The sequence below is a fragment of the Chiloscyllium plagiosum genome, unplaced genomic scaffold (genome assembly GCF_037043375.1).
Source record: "Chiloscyllium plagiosum isolate Xiang-an unplaced genomic scaffold, Cpla_swu_hap1 HiC_scaffold_5, whole genome shotgun sequence".
In the NCBI taxonomy this organism is placed as follows: domain Eukaryota; kingdom Metazoa; phylum Chordata; class Chondrichthyes; order Orectolobiformes; family Hemiscylliidae; genus Chiloscyllium; species Chiloscyllium plagiosum.
In genome coordinates, this window is record NW_028270143.1 from 72,160,556 (window position 1) to 72,177,642 (window position 17,087).

The window sequence follows — 17,087 nt, forward strand, 5'->3', positions numbered from 1 at the left end:
TTTTATGTTCTTCCCTCATGATTTTAAATATCACAATAATTGTTCAACACTTCATTTCCTGTTTCTCATTAATTCCCCATTCTCACTCTCACAGGCGAACATAAGTTATTCTTTTCTTCAACGTTTCTAAATTTCTAGTGAGCTTTCTAAAACTTTCATTTTCCCTTTGTAATTTTTGGTTTTATTCATTCACCACTGATTTCTAAAATCTTTTCAATATTCTAAACTTCGTAACCATACTTTGCATCCAACCCTGTGCCACATGTCACCTCAGCATATTAAAAGCTTAAACTAAAATCCTCCAAAACACTCTTCTCCAGCCCCAGTATGTTGTTGAAGTACAAAGATGTGGGTATCAATGGTAAAGTAAGCAAGTATAACTTTTAACTAATTTAATTAAAAATATATGGTGGTAGCCTTAACTTGAGACCAACATGTGGACCATGTGGGAAGGCAGGTAAGAGTCAATGTTGGTGTTACTGAAGTTGCAGAATTGTATGTCTACATGATGAAGAAAACACTAAGAGGGTACGAAAAACAGAAATATTTTCAAAATCTTGATTAAAATCAAAAATTGAAATATTTATAATACACAAATTCAAAATCTCAAGAGATAGATGGAGTCTTCACTTTAAAACAATTCAGGATATTTAGCTCTATCAAAATCAAAGTGAAATTTAATAAAGCTTCACAGATTAATTTCTGAATAGCATTTTACACTGGTTTTCAAATTAAACGCCATTATACAAAAATCCTTCTCATTAAACAAGGTTAAATTTTAAAACAACTTTAAACTGGTATTTCTAGGAAAAAACAGGTAATACGATAACTGACTTTTTGTATATTGTTTTAAACATTATTTTCATTGAGAAATGAACTGAAGAAAACTGACTCTAAAGAACTATCCCCAGTTATCCAAGTATACAATTCAAGAGCAAAACTACTGCTTCATCACAGATCATCCATTTAATCACTTCCTTAAAGTATGTTGCTGCTTTAAATTTTCATGTGAAATAAAACAGCTTAACTTAAGGAATACAATCGCTAAGAGATGTGGGGTTTAGAGGTCAGTATTTCCCATTATTGCTGCTGTTGTCTTGTGTCTCTTTGAAATAATATCTTGATACTGTTCCTGGTTAATTAAACCTTGGGTTATACTTTTGCTTTCTTCAAATTTGGGTAATACAACAGCAATGTATCCTTCTGTAGATGGCTGATTATGGGACAGAAATAAATATATGTTAATACAAATGACATAGAGCAAACCCTGGTAAATTAATGGGTGATAATCTTATTTTACCTTTTTTTGTAGAAGGCTGGGCTCCTGGAGAATATTTTCATTTACCTCCAGTAAACGTCCTCTGATACAACTGCAATAAGAGGAAGGGAACTTGAATGGAAAACAGCTATTTTTTGTTTTCTTTATACAACAGTTAATATAAACCATGAAAAGTAAACAACTTCCTTTTTCTTCTCTCCCATTTAAGGATTATTTTCAATTATCATTCTGCCATTGTCAGCCATTTGTGAGTTATTTGCAAACAAGAAAAACGTATTTCCTTAAACTATCATATTTGCTGTTTTGCCTGGGATGATGCATTTTCATTGCGACAGAACATAGTTTTTAAATTAGCAACAGGACATTTCTCATGACCACAGGGTGGCTCTGTTGCTTTGCATATAACTTTTGGTTTTAAAAAAAAGTGAAAAATATTAGTTTTCAAAAACAACATGACTGCTGAGATGCAAGATTCAGCACATATGCAAGCACACAACCATTCTTAGCAAATAACTTGATACCCAACTGCTTACAGAGGAATTTTCATTATTCTACATTATTATGAATGTGTCAGCTCAAATCACACTTCTGGACAGGAACACATCACAATACAAGTCACATTTATACCATTTACAAGGTACAAGGCTGGTGTGCAATAGAATACCGCTCATTTGCCTGGATTGGTGCAGCTGTAAGAACACAAGAAGTTTAATACTATACAGGACCAAGCAGCCTGTTCACCATATGAAACATTAACTCCCTCCATCACCAATGCAATAACTCACAAAGGCTCTATCAGCAGCACCTTCCACATCCACAATCTCTATCACTTAGGTTACGGGCAGTTAGTGCACACCACTGCCTGAAAGCTCCATGAAAACCACACACCATCCTGACTTGAACCATATTGCTGCTCCTCCAGTGTCACTAGGTTAAAATCCTGGAACTCATTCCCTACAAGCTCTGTGATTACTTATACCCTATTTATCGCAGAAGTTCAAGGCAGTAGCTCAACAGCATCTTTGAGTAATTAAGAATGGGAAATAAAACCAGCATTTATTGAGCAATAATGAATACCACTTTACACGAAGTGTTTAAGAGCCTGGGTAAGTTGCTACAGTATTTCTTGTAGATGGCACATACTACTGGCATTATGCAGGAGTAAAATGGGATGCTAAACAGGTGGTTTTATCCTGATGGTATGTTGTTGGAGTTGCTCTCATCACAGCTAGTGGAGACTGAGTATTTCATCACATTCCTAGCCTTTGCCTAGCAGATGATGTATAAGCTTTGAGGAGTCAGGACATGAGATACTCACTGTAGTGTTTTCAGCCTCGAAACATGTTCTTCTCTTTGTATAATTGTTTCTGTTCAAAGATAACCCCACCCCAGGGTGTTGACAGTGGACGGTTCAGTGATTGCAGTGTCAAGAGCTGATAGTTAGAATTACTTTTCCTGAAGATAGTTATTTAACTGACACTTGTGGCACAAATGTTACTTGCCACTTGTCACCCCAAACCTGGGCACTGTCCAGGTCTTGCTGGATTTAGACTTGGACTGCTTCAGTATGTTATGATTGGTGTTGAATGTTCTTCTCAAATGACCTTATGATGGAGGGAAGGGCATTGATGAAGCAGTTCAAGATGGTGGATCCTAGGACATTACCCTGAGGAACTCTGTAGAAATGCCTTGGAATGGAGATCACTGACCTCCAATATTCACAGTCAGCTTCCTTTTTGCCGGGTACGACCCCAACCAGTGGAGTTTCTGATGCACATTGACTCCAGGTTGTCAAGAGGCCGTCACTCTCAGCTGTCCTCTGGAATTCAGCTCTTTTGTCGATATTGAACCAAGGATGTAAGAGATCAGGAACTGAATAGCCATGGTGGAACACAAACAGATCATCAATGAGCAGATTGTTGCTAAGCAAGGGCTGCTTGATAGCTCTATTAAGCACTTCTTCCAACACTTTGATGTCAAGAGTAGACTGATGGGGTGGTAACTGCTCAGGTTGGATTTTTTTCCACTGTGTACACAGGACATATCACCAGTGGAGGTAATTTTCAACATTGTTGGGAAGATACCACTGTTGTGCCTTTACTGGAACAGCTTCGTTAGAGGCCTGGCAAGGTCTGCAGCACAGGCCCTTAATACTGATGTTAGAATGTAATCAATGCCCATAGCCTTTACAGTAACCAGTGTCTCCAGCTGTTTGATCACATGTAGTGGAGCTAATTGGCTAGAGACTGGCATCTGAGATGCTAGGGAGCTCAGATAGAGGCACGGATGGATCAAACTCAGCACTTAGGGCTGAAGATTGTTAAAAACAATTCATTGCAAAAGATAAAGCTTGTTTGCTGGGCCCCCATCATTGAGGAGGGTAATATAGTGGAGCCTTCTCCTCTAATGAATTGTTTGCTTGTCCAGTACCATTCACGAATGCGCACGACAGGACCTCAGAGCTCCAAGATCAAGAAAAATGCTGCAAGAAATTTGAAAAACAAATCTGCTGGACAAACTTAGCAGGTCTGGCAGCATCTATAGAAAGAGAAATTGAGTTAACATGGAGTACAAAAGGACTCTTCTGCAGAACAAATTACACAATGTTTTGCTTTGGAAGGCTTAGATCAGATGGGTTGGTTGTGGAATTGTTTTGCTCCGTCTATCTCTTGCTACTTATGTTGTTTGGCATGCAATAAGTCTTGTTTTGCAGCTTCACCAGGTTGACTCCTCATTTTTAGATAAACTCTGCGCTGCACCTGGCACTTCACTGATCCAAGATTGATTCCTTGGTTTGAGGGGAATGGTACAGGAGGGGATATACCACGACCATGAATTTCAGATTGTGTTAGCATGTTTCTGCTGATGTTGGCCCACAGCACCTCCATAGATACCCAGTCTGTAGTTGCTAGATCTGTTCAAAGAAGATTCCACTGAGCACGGTGATACAGTACCACACAACACAATGCAGGGTAATCTCAAGGTGGGCTTTGGCTCCACAAGAACTGTGGGGTTTGGTAACTCTTACAGATGTCATCACGGATGGATGCATCTGCATTAGACAAATTGATGAGCAAGTTGAGAATGCCCGTTCTGATTTAAGGTCACTGGTCCTGAAACATTAACTCTTGATTTCTCTCCACACATGCTGCCAGACCTGCTGACATTTTCCAGCAAATGGTGTTTTTGTTTCTGAGTCTTAGCATCTGCCAGTTCTTTCAGTTTTTATTTTTCTCCCCGCTCGTTAGCTCCATCATTACCTGTTGCACAACCTAGAAAGAGATTGTTGATTACAGACATTGAAGTTTCCCCACACAGAAAACATTCAGGAGGATTTCCAGATCATATCTGACCTAATGCTATAACATCTTTTGTGGTCTAGCAACAATGTTGAAGATACCCAGGGAAACTCCTTCACAAATTACATACCATTGTGCGCCATCTACGGTCAGTCTGCCCTGTCAGTAGGTGTCCAGACTGTTGTTCAACTAGCTAGCAGGTCAGCTGTCCAATTTTGGGAATTTCTGAATTATAAGTCCAGTACGTTATGTAATCATCTCCCTCTAGCAGTCATCTGATAGCATTAAGATACATAAAAGGATTTCCCAAACACATCAATTCTATATTGAGCTAGTCCACCCACCACTGCAAAATGAGTGAACATCAAGATGACCATATCAGTATTTACGCATTATGACCCAAACAAAAATCATTTTAAGAAGTTTAAATGGAATATCAATTCATTGCGCCATGGAAGATAACATCAGCTTTAAAGAAGCCAAAACCTACAGCCTCTCTCTGCACTGCTGTTCTGGTGCCCAAACACATGTACCATCACATCTTCCAACTACTCCTCCAATCAATAAACAAGGAGACACATGCAACCCTTAATCTGACCCAGCAATGCCTCTACCATGTTTTCTTTGAACAGGTTAGGGATTTCTAGAATAGAGATTTGCAGTCAAAGATTTCTATCTATGGCCAGTATTAAAGGGAAAGTGCAATATATGGCTCAGAGAAATATCTCAAATACACAAAGTTAATGTACAAAAATAAAAGGCAATTTAGGTAAATTTCACAATAGTTGGAATAGTTAATGAATTTCACATAATTATCACAGTCTAGAAAAAAAGAGAAAGACCTTGCCTGTATATTGTGTATTCCTCACCATCTATACAAAGTATTCTGCACAATGGTGCAAGTTCTGTTAGAAACTGTCCACCCTGAAATAAGTTTAAACAAACATATATAATCAAATAATTTCACTAACCAGAAAGATAATCTATCAATATCTCAAAGCAACTATTTCTATCAATTTTCCTCAAACTGGCTTAAAATGAGCTTAATAGGATAGTCACAAGTGCAAACCTTGCAGGTATAAAAAAGGTGCCAATGTTAACCAAATCAAAGATATCCAAACTGCAGCCTGAAGTCACATGGAGCCCTGCGAAGAACTTGTGAATTGCCCAAAACAAAAAGAGGTATCTTCTATAGCCACTGCATGCCAGCACTATGTCTAATATCTCCTGGTCACTAAACACATTAGAATTTGTATAGCTAGAAGACTGGCCTCATTAGCAATTTTGAAAATAGAAGCCTCGCCATTTGCTCATCTTCTGTGCTTGACATGGAAAAGCTACCTTGCTATCAGATCATTGTTCACTGTGCCTTGTGCAAACTTACAAATCAGATTTAAAATACAAATCAAACTCATAGCCTGGTTCATTTAAGCTTCCAATAGCAGAATACATTCGTAGCCAGGGACCCATGTTCTGCAAATGGAAGGAATATGTTCAAGTCTTGTATCTTTTTTTGACAAGACCATAGCTTGGGAGCCTAAATTCCAGGTTGGTGGTACCATAGCAACACCCCAGCCAATCAGTGCACCCTTTTACAGTCATTACCACAATTAATAATAGGATCGATATTGAGCTACAAATTTAATCAGTTGGTAACTTAACTTTATGTTTACAAATCAAAATTGGTGTTTTGGATAACTGATTGGAGTTTTAAAATCAATTTACAAGAGAATTCACCAAAATAAATGTCATAGTACTTAATTTGGCTCAAAGAGCTTGGAGAACTTGCAATAAAAATGCCCAAAACAGGGTAAAAATACTTGGCCTCCTGTAGAATAAGGTCTTTTTGAATTAAAAAAAAAATATTGGAATGTGGGTGTTCCTGGATGGGCCAGTGCTTATTGCACATCCATAGTTAAACTTGTGACAGTTATGAAGAGCTTACTTGAACCGCTGCAGTGCTATAGGTACACCCACAATGCTATTAGGGAGGGAATTCCAAAATTTTGATCCAGCAATAATAAAGGAACTGCAATATATTTCCAAGTCAGGATAGTGATTAGTTTGAAGGGGAACTTGCATTAGCATTCCCATTTGTCGGCTGCCCTTATCCTTCTTGATAAAAGTGTTGGGGGGGGTTGCAAGATGTTGAAAACTTCTGCAGTAAAGCTTGTCAATGGTAAACATTGGTGATAGAGGGACTGAATGCTTGTGGGTGTGCTTTTAATCAAGTAGGCTGCTTTTCTTGGATGGCATCAAGCTTCTTGAATGCTGTTGGAGGTATACTCATCCAGGCAAGTGGAGAGTATTCCCCATACTCCTGACTTGTGCCAGAATGTGTTAATAACAATGGCTTTTGAAATCTGCAGGTATTACTAAATGTGAAAGGACAGCAAATTTCAGAAAGTGTATTCAGAAGGATTGGGTCTTCCAAGAAATTTAAAAACAAACTGAAAAAGCTTGATGAAATATCCAATTCAGTTCAAGTGGACACAATTGTACAATATGAAAACATTGGGTGAAAAAAGAGAGCTTTGGAGAATGAATGTGCTTTATAACATTTACAAATCAAATTGGGCTTATATATTATTGCACAAAAACAAATCAATGGAACCATCAGTATACAGCTTTAGCTATTGTACACTATGAAAAAAATTTGAAAAGCACAAGTATCAGCTTCACTTTCTTTACAAAAATATAAGTTTTCAAACAAACATCTAAAAGAAAACTCCATCAGAATCACAATAAGAAACAAAAGCCACATAATATGTGACATGCATAGATCCAAGTTACTTTGTGTTAGCTGAATTGTTTTTGAAAAGTTTTCATTTTGCTCTTATGTATACTCTCCAAAATCTTTAGGTCTTAGATCTAGAAACATATGAGGCCACTGATAAAGCAGATTTTCATTTAAATCCTGCTGAACACCTCTACTGAAATAAACTTATGTGATTGCCAGGCTGAGTTTTTTAATAAAAGTGGTGACCATGGGTTTAAATAACATTCCAAGAAATAAAATGTTTCAAAAATATTTATTAAAAAATGCCTACATTTACAACAGCATTGACTCATTCTATTACTTCTACATCCAGGTCATAGGAGAGGGAGAGCAAAGTGGGGAGGAAAGAGAAGGGATTCAAATAAAAAATAATCAAAACGTACCCGTTTAGATTTTCCTGAAACCTTGTTTTGTAGTCGACTACAGTTGGCACTGATCTGGTAGCTAATGCTTTTTATTTTTCTCCCACTCTGTAAAAGAGGGTGAGATTCTGCCAAAGTGATGACACATATCCTATTATAATCAAAAGAGTGGATTGATTTAGAGCTTTAAAGCAAATAAAAAGAATAGGCCTACATGCTTCCAGTGTTAGTATAGCGCTATATGTTTATATTGTCAGGATTCCGATAACCATATTTAGTTATATGATTATCATATACCAATTTTATTAAAGATATCATTAGGGACCAATTTCATATGTTGACAGGATTAAGATAGACTAAAAATAAAGATAAGTAAATGGTTTGTTCAAGAACATAGATAGAAAATCTATTTCCATTTCATCAACACTAACTCATTTCTTTGGAATGCTAAGAGCTAAAACTAATTTTGAAGGGCAGTCATTACTGTTATTATTTTAAGTGTAGTTAATCATGCTATTGTTAAAAGGTGACATAATATATGCACTTGACAAGGTCCTATAAAAATTATGAGCTGAATGACTAGTTAATGAATTGCCTTGGTTGGGTTGGTTTGAAGTAAAATATTAGCCAGAACATTGGTAAACAAAACCAATCTTTGTCATGCAGCATGAGTAATATCGCAGGTCATTATACTCTGTTTGTTTCAGTGGTATGTTCAGACCCTAGAGAGGAATTTAAATCAATAACCTCACTAGTGAGTCAACCTTGAACTACATTTTAAAAAGGACAAAAACTCAGTGTAAAATTAATTACTTGTGCTTTCTTGGACCAACAGCATGTACGATTAATTTTATGTTTAAAAAAAGTGGTGATCCCCACTTAGCACAGTTGCTAGGTATTTTGCAATATGGTCTAATGATTTAACTGCATGCTTTGGAACCCTGTTTAGCTACTTAATTCTTTAAGTCAGATTTCACAAATACTTTTAAAAATGATTACATATGTAAATGCAAAAGGAAAATGTGTTAGCCATTCCTGAAATGTCCATTCTGTCTAAATTACTTCTCAATTTATATATTGTCAAACAATTATATACATTAGCTTAGATTACAGGAAACCTCTGTTACTTGTATCTTTGGTAAGATCACAAAACTGTACAATATTCTATTATTCTTTATGAAATAGCAATAGTAATACAACACATCACATATACCCACCTATTAGAATGCTGTAAGATACAATGATCTTCACACTGTTTCCCTTTAACATCTGGAATAAATAATGTTGTCACAAATTGCAAAGCTGTACATTTTCACACTAAATATTCATCCATTCATAAAACATTTCAAACTACATTTTTAAAAAACACCTCTTAGCAGTACAAAGTTATTATATTCCTTTTTTAAAATTTCAATTGAAACAGATCTTACATCTTCCTGTTAAATTCACTAATTTTATAACTTACATGCTCTGTGAACTTGTTGGTCCCCACACCCTGCCAATACACATTGCGTTTTGTCCCCTCACCTTATCAAAATCTGAATTTATTCACATACTATAATCAGTTCTTGATTCACAAGGTTTCTTGGGCAAGTCCTTCTAAACCAGTGATCACTATCATTTATAAGAACAAGAGCAGCAGATACATGGAAACACCACCACTTGCAAGTTCCCTTCCAAGTTCTTGTTCCTTCCTAATTGATCTGCTTGCCTTGACCCATATTGCTAACATTCTCCCTTCAACATTATAACATAGCCAGTTCCTCTAAGCACAGATGTTGCCCGTCCTGCTGAGTATTTCCACCATGTTCAACTTCTAATTAAAATAATTGTTGGTTATTCAATGCTTCATTTTTGGGACCTACTGTGTTAATTGGTTGTTATACATCTAAAATAACTGACTACACTTCAAAGGGAATTCATTAGATGTGAAGTGCTTTGCCAGAAATTTGCTTTCACAAATTGAAAGCTAGATCAGGATAAAGAACAGGTGCTTAGCAACACAACCAGCATGACTGTTGCTAACATAGTCACTGTTAATTTCAGTTTAACCGGGGGGGGGTCCCAGAATGGATGATATCCAACAACAGACGCAGTTGAAGTGCAAATTATTTCAAGGCAGTTGTACTAAATGGGAATGACCAGCAGAAAGAAATCTACCAAAACTATGCATGAGGCAGACAGTGAGAGCTAGAAATCCAAATACAAAAATCTGGACACCAGCAAAGACTTCTAGAATGTGCAACCGGCCCAAGTTATGCAAAAGTCATTACTTATCAGGGTAGTGTACAATGAGAAGAACAGAAGCCAGCCCAGATTAGTGTGAGTTGCCAAATCTCTAAAGCATTATAGTGAAGTTTGAAGAGTCACTCTTGTAAACTGTTTTACTTGTTTGTCTAGTTATACAATATGTATAATGGGACTCTTGTGGCATAGTTAGTATCCTTTAAGCCAGCAAATCCATTTGTATAATTGACATGTTCATATACAACCAGATGTCTGTTCATGATAATAATATGCCTTTAAGAGGCTTGCTCATGTCATCATTGTATCCTAGACACAAGGGCCTCATTCTGATTTGATTTGACATATTGTCATCTGTACCTAAGTTAAGTGAAAAGTTTTGTTTACCAGCAGTACAGGCAGATCATAGTAAGCAAAGGTATATTGATCATAGATCATAGGGTGAAAAACGAGCCCTAAACAGGGCATGCACTAGGCAAGATCAGAATTATTTGAAGTTAGAAAGTCCATTCATCAATCGAGTAACAACAGGGAAGAAGCTGTTCTTCAACCTGTTGGTGCATGTTTTCAGGCTTCTGTATCTTCTGCCTGAGGAAAGAGGTTGTAGGAGAGCATTACTTGGGTGGGATGAGTTTTTGATGATATTGACAGCCTTTCTACAGCAATGAGACATGTAAATGGATGGAAAATTGACTTCGGTGATGGTCTGGACTGTGCACACACCTTCTGTAGTTTCTTACGGTCCTGGGCAGAACAGTTGCCATACCAGGCTGATAATGCACCTGGACAGTATGGTTTCAATGGTATATCTGTAAAAGTTGGTGTGGGTCCTTGTGAAAATTCTGAATTATCCTGGAGTCACTCAAAGGTGCCTTTGTAACTTCAGAGCTTACCATCAGTATAAACTCATGTGCTCATGAATGTAATGTTTGCATACAAGAGCTAGATATAATACAGATCTGCTAAATTCTTCAATACCTACACATTTTATGATTGAGAGATAATAAACCACGAGGCAAAATATCCTAATAAAAGCAACATCACATGCTATCCTTGAAATTATGCTGAAAGCCAATACGCTTTATCAGGGACACCCTGAAAGCCAATAAACTTTCATTTTGGTTTTCCCTTAATTTAATAGTTTAATTTACCTGGAGCATCGGGGCTAAGGGGTGACCTCATAGAGGTTTGTAAAGTCATGAGGGGCATGGATAAGATAAATAGACAAAGTCTCTTCCCTGGGGTGGGGCAGTCCAGAAATAGAGGGCATAGGTTTAAGGTAAGAGGGGAAAGATATAAAAGAGACCTAACGGGCAACCTTTTCACGCAGAGGGTGGTACATGTATGGGATGAGCTGTCAGAGGAAGTGGTGGAGGTTAGTATAATAGCAACATTTAAAAGATATCGGGATGAGTATATGAATAGGAAGGATTTGGAGGGATATGGCAAGTGGGACTAGATTGGGTTGGGATATCTGGTCGGCATGGATGAGTTGGACCCAAGGGTCTGTTTCCATGCTGTACATCTCTATGACTCTATAATAGGGCAGTATTGAGAGAAAGCTTGGAAGGAGGCCAGTGTTCAAATTAATTAGACTCCTGAGAATAATTACTTCATAAAAACACTAGTTGATCTTCTGATATTGTAGACATTTTCTAAGCATGCAACTAAACAGATTCCAGTCAATCTGATATGCATATTAAAACTGGCCTTCAGCTACCCAGGTATTGACTGGAGATAAAATTGCAGTTCGAATTTGTATTTTCAGCTTAATGCATACAAATATACAAAGTAGATCACATGGCCTCTCAAGCCTGTTCTGAAATTATATTAGATCACAGCTGATCAAATTCTATTCTCATCTACTCCAAACAAAAACAAGAATCTGAATATTTTTAAGACAGCTCGATAATGATAAGGCACAATATTTTAAAGTTACACAACCCTCAAAAATCTGACCTAAACTGAAAGGGTGACTCGAATTTTAAAACAGCAATCTCTAGTTCTGACCCACAAAATGAAACATCCTTTCCGCATCCACCTTGTCAAGACCATTCAGGATTTTAACTTCAGATCAAGCCAACCCTCACTCTAAACTTCAGAGGAAATAAGCACAGTCTGCTCAACCAATTTAAATACAACACAACAGTGCAGATTTCAATCCAGTAAATCTTCTCTGAGTACCTCCAGTGTAATTATATCCCTATAAAGGAATCAAAACTAGATATTGTATTTCCAGCTGTAGACATCTGTAGGGAATCATATCTCACTAACTTGATTGAGATTTTTGAAAAAGTAACAAAGAAGATTGATGAAGGCAGAGCAAGGGACATACTCTAATGGACTTCAGTAAGGTGTTCAACAAGATTCCGCATGGTAGACTGGTTAGCAAGGTTAGATCACATGGAATACAGGGAAAACTAGCCATTTGGATACAGAATTGACTCAAAAGTAAGAAACAGAGGGTTTTGATAGAGGGTTGCTGGGGACTGGAGGCTTGCGACCAGCTGTGTACCACAAGGATCAGTGCTGGGTCCACTGCGTTTCATCATTTATATAAATGATTTGGATGTGAACATAGGAGGTATGGTTAGCAAGTTTGTAGATGACACCGAAATTGGTGGTGTAGTGGACAACAAAGAAGGTTACCTCAGAGTACAATGGGACCTTGATCAGATGGGCCAATGGGCCAAAGAGTGGCAGATGGAGTTTAATTTTGATAAAATGTGAGGTGCTGCATTTTGGAAAGGCAAATCAGGGCAGGACTGAAACACCTAACTTAGATTAGATTACTTACAGTGTGGAAACAGGCCTTTTGGCCCAACAAGTCCACACCGACCCACCGAAGCGCAATCCACCCAGACCCACTCCCCTACATTTACCCCTTCACCTAACACTACGGACAATTTAGCACAGCCAATTCACCTAACCTGCACAGTTTTGGACTGTGGGAGGAAACCGGAGCACCCAGAGGAAACCCATGCAGACACAGGGAGAATGTGCAAACTCCACACAGACAGTTGCCGGAGGCTGGAATTGAACCCGGGTCTCTGGCGCTGTGAGGCAGCCGTGCTAACCACTGTGCCACCGTGCCGCCCACCTGAGGTCCTGGAGTGTTGCTAAACAAAGAGTCCTTGTAATGTGGGTTCATAGCTCCATGAAAGTGGAGTTCCAGATAGACAGGATAATGAAGGTGGCATTTGGTATGCCTGCCTTTATTGGTCAGTGCATTGAATACAGGGGTTAGGACATTGGTTAGACCACTTTTGGAATACTGCATTCAATTCTGGTCTCCCAACTGTAGAAAGGACATTGTGAAACTTGAAAGGATTCAGGAAAGATTTACAAGGATATTGCCAGGGTTGGAGCTATAGGGAGAAACTGGATAAGCTAGGACTATTTACCCTGGAGCGTCGGAGGCTGAGGAGTGATCTTATAGAGGCTTGAATAGAGTGGCATGAATAGAGTGAATAGCCAAAGTATTCTCCACGGGGTGGGGGAGTCCAGAACTAGAGTACATAGGTTTAAGGGAAAGATTTAAAAGGGACATAAGGGGCAACTTAGTCACACAGAGGGTGAAGCGTGTATGGAATAAGCTGCCAGAGGAAGTGATGGAAGCTGGTACAATTGCAACATTTAAAAGGTATCTGGACAGGTATATGAATAGGAAGGGTTTATAAGAATATGTGCCAAATGCTGGCAAATTGGACTAGATTAATTTAGGATATCTAGTCAGCATGAAGTTAGGTTGAAGGATCCGTTTCCATGCTGTACAACTCTATGACTCACCGATGCTCTTTCTAACTGAAACACATCCCTTTACATTCAATTGCTCAATAGGTGACAGCATTCTATTAGCCATCATGATTGTGTCACATCTGCATAATAACCTGTTACTTATGCACAAGAACATCCAAATCTCTTTGCACCTCAGAATTCCACAGCTGTTCTTCCTTTGATAGTGTTTTTCTTATTCTTCCTGACAAAGTACACAACTACACTTTGCCCAAATTATACACTGCCAGATTTTTCTCACTTACCCTATCTATACCCATCTGCAAGATAGAAATTCCATATATTTAGTGTTTATGTTGCTGTGGTTCTGTTCGCCGAGCTGGAAGTTTTTGTTGCAAACGTTTCGTCCCCTGTCTAGGTGACATCATCAGTGCTTGGGAGCCTCCTGTGAAGCACTTCTGTGGTGTGTCCTCCGGCATTTATAGTGGCCTGTCCCTGCTGCTTCCGGTTGTCAGTTTCAGCTGTCCGCTGTAGTGGCCGGTATATTGGGTCCAGGTCTATGTGTTTGTTGATGGAGTTTGTCGATGAGTGCCATGCTTCTAGGAATTCCCTGGCTGTTATTTGTTTCGCTTGCCCTATAATGGTAGTGTTGTCCCAGTCAAATTCATGTTGCTTGTCGTCTGCGTGTGTGGCTACTAGGGATAGCTGGTCGTGTCGTTTCGTAGCTAGTTGATGTTCGTGGATGCGGATCGTTAGCTGTCTTCCTGTTTGTCCTATATAGTGTTTTGTGCAGTCCTTGCATGGGATTTTGTACACTACATTCGTTTTGCTCATGCTGGGTATCGGGTCCTTCGTTTTGGTGAGTTGGTTTAGTGTTTATGTTCTTAGCTGAAAATGTGTTGCTGGAAAAGCGCTGCAGGTCAGGCAGCATCCAAGGAGCAGGAGAATCGACGTTTCGGGCATGAGCCCTTCTTCAGGAATGAGGAAAGTGTGTCCAGCAGGCTAAGATAAAAGGTAGGGAGGAGGGACTTGGGGGAAGGGCATTGGAAATGCGATAGGTGGAAGGAGGTCAAGGTGAGGGTGATAGGCCGGAGTGGGGGTGGAGGCGGAGAGGTCAGGAAGAACATTGCTTATATTCTTAGGACATCCAAGAAGTTTTACAGGCAATGTAGAGTCTCATTACATTTTGAGACTCCAGATATTCAGGTACAGTTTTTAAGCAGTTTGAATCCTCTCTAATTTCGTTTGAGACTGCAATATCCACCCTCCTTGAAAATTCTAGACTGGCAAACTGAATAGGGAAACCACATGCATTTGTGAAGTTATTTTTTACTAACCATTTCATGATAATATAGATAATAGAAAGAATACAACAGTTGCCCATGATCCATCTCCACATAGTCTGACAGGACCAAATTAAAAACGTCATCATGTACAATGGAATCCTTCCAATCAGAGCGAGATTTTGGGCTGAGTTTAGGCTGTCTTTCCATAGAAACTCAGATTATTTCCCTGAATTTCTGCGACATGGAAAGACAACCTAATCCCCTCCTTCTAGACTTTGGATATATAGAGTACTGTATTGTCATCTCTTCCACAATTTGGAAAGCAGTGTCAGTCTATTGCTCGCAAATCCTGCTGAGGCTGGGATCTTGCCGTTCCTGGTGAGCACGGCTCCTGTTATTCAGCTGCGGGGCCACTTTAACAGCCAAGGTGCCGGGGCCTAGCCTCGGGGGCAGGCGGAGCGGCCGCTGTCGGGCTGACTGCACCCTGCAGCTGAGGCAAGGCCTGAGCCGAGCCGAGCCGAGGGGGGGGACCCCCCGCCAAGATACAGCCGCCTACCTGTCTTGTACCAGCGTCTAAAATAGCGATCGACCATCGAGGGAAAGGTCTGAACGGGCGCCTCATCCACCTCCATCACACACCGGAAGTAGGGGAAGTCTCCTAGCAGCAGAGCGGAAGTGCTTGATGGAAGTGTGGTGCTGTGTTTGTTCCAGCTTCAGACTGTGGTATGATTGATACTCAGAAACTAATTGGTATGCAAAGTGGAAATGTTAATACAGTAAGGAAGGAGGGTCATCGGAATCGAAACGTTGACTCTGCTTTCTTACCTGCTCAGTTCTTCTAATATTTTCTGGGTTTTATTTGTTTATGCAGGATGCCTGCCACATTTTACTGCACTTTTGGCAGGTGACTACAATGCAGAAGTTCACCATGCAGCTTCCTGGACAACTACAGTGGATAAAGCTTCTAAGTTTGATTATTCTGATTATTTCAAGAGACTGCAGCTTCTATGCCTGGAAAAGTTGAACTGCGCTGGGAAAGGTATTTCACATGCCAGTCACTCATTCGGTTGAAGCTCTCCTGTCCAGTTCCATCCAACTTACAGCACCAAAACAATTCTCGCTGATTCAGAAATGATATCTCCATGCCTGTAAATATGTTGCCTTATGCCTTTTTGCATTCACATGTCTCTTTACAGTTTGGTACACAGTGCTCTGCCGCCAATAGTCCTACGGTTGATTGGGACATTCCCAGAGCGAAGGTTATCCTCAATTGCGTTCAAGAAAATAGAAAGTTCAGAAGTGAAGTCAAATAAAAGAGGTAGAGAGACTATGAGAAACAGCTAACTTCAAAGGATTTCATTGATGTTCCATAAGTACTTAAGTAGTTTAAAAAAAGTGAGACAACAGTTGGCAAAAAGATTTATGCTTGAATTAGAAAACATGGCTGAAATCTCAACTATTTCAATCAAGACAAAAGATGTTGCTGAAATTGTGGAGGAGCAATTACTTGAGATACTGCATGGAAATAAAAAGAAAAGGGATGGTTTTGGCAAAACCTATTGTACTCAAAAGTGGGACCATTTGAGGATGCATACAAGGATATTAAGAGAATTAAGGTATTAATTTTCAAATCCTCTGTAGGTTCCAGAGGACTGGAGAATTGTAAAAGTTCACCTTTTTAAAAAAATGTGAGGATGAACGCAACTGCTACAGTTCAGTCAGGTTTTTTTCTGTGATAGGAAAGCCTTTAGAAATGATATTCTGGAATTTAATTAACGGTTGGGCAAATATAATTAAAGGAAGCAAACATGGACTTATTAAGGGAATATTGTTTCTAACAACTTGATTGAGTTTTGATCAGATAACAGAGAGGGTGAATGACAAGAATGCAGCTGATGTGGTGTACATGTTTTTAATAGAGCACCACATAATAGGCTTATCAGCAAAGTTGAACCCCACAGTATAAAAGGGAAAGTGCATAGCTGCAGCTGCGCTGAGTGACAGCAACCAGAATAGTTGTGAACAGTTATTTTTCCTGATAAATGGTATTGTAGAGTGCAGTTTCAAAATTAGCAAATTAAACAAAGCTTGTAATTATTGTGA

At 39.0% G+C, this 17,087-nt stretch overlaps 1 protein-coding gene and 1 long non-coding RNA gene across 3 annotated transcripts in view; one reads left to right on the plus strand and one right to left on the minus strand.

Moving 5' to 3' along the window:
• Window positions 1-377: 377 nt before the first annotated feature.
• Window positions 378-15,645, minus strand: abitram (actin binding transcription modulator). Of its 2 annotated transcripts, XM_043690228.2 has the most exons (6): window positions 15,541-15,645; window positions 8,937-8,988; window positions 7,741-7,870; window positions 5,426-5,502; window positions 1,301-1,370; window positions 378-1,213 (listed from the first exon to the last, which is right to left on the minus strand). In XM_043690228.2, the coding sequence occupies exons 1-6, from the start codon at window positions 15,614-15,616 to the stop codon at window positions 1,061-1,063; spliced, it is 558 nt and encodes a 185-aa protein (XP_043546163.1). In that variant the 5' UTR covers window positions 15,617-15,645; the 3' UTR covers window positions 378-1,060. The 2 variants fall into 2 exon arrangements, with proteins under 2 accessions (XP_043546163.1, XP_087843435.1); XM_087987309.1 differs by lacking the exons at window positions 378-1,213; window positions 1,301-1,370 and adding an exon at window positions 1,383-3,151 and having other exon boundaries at window positions 5,421-5,502.
• Window positions 15,557-17,087, plus strand: part of LOC122549948 (uncharacterized) — a 46,493-nt gene continuing 44,962 nt past the window's right edge. The window contains exons 1-2 of the long non-coding RNA XR_006311708.2: window positions 15,557-15,707; window positions 15,856-16,023. This is a non-coding gene — a long non-coding RNA (uncharacterized LOC122549948). The remainder of the gene's footprint in view (window positions 15,708-15,855; window positions 16,024-17,087) is intronic.

Bases quoted from the DNA above. Each gene is read 5' to 3' on its own strand.
- abitram (XM_087987309.1), bottom strand. From the start codon at position 15,616: ATGGAGGTGGATGAGGCGCCCGTTCAGACCTTTCCCTCGATGGTCGAT. The intron at 8,989-15,540 runs GTAGGCGGCTGT...TATTTATTCCAG, and splicing joins TAGACGCTGGTACAAGACAG to ATGTTAAAGGGAAACAGTGT. The intron at 7,871-8,936 runs GTGGGTATATGT...TGATTATAATAG, and splicing joins ATCTTACAGCATTCTAATAG to GATATGTGTCATCACTTTGG.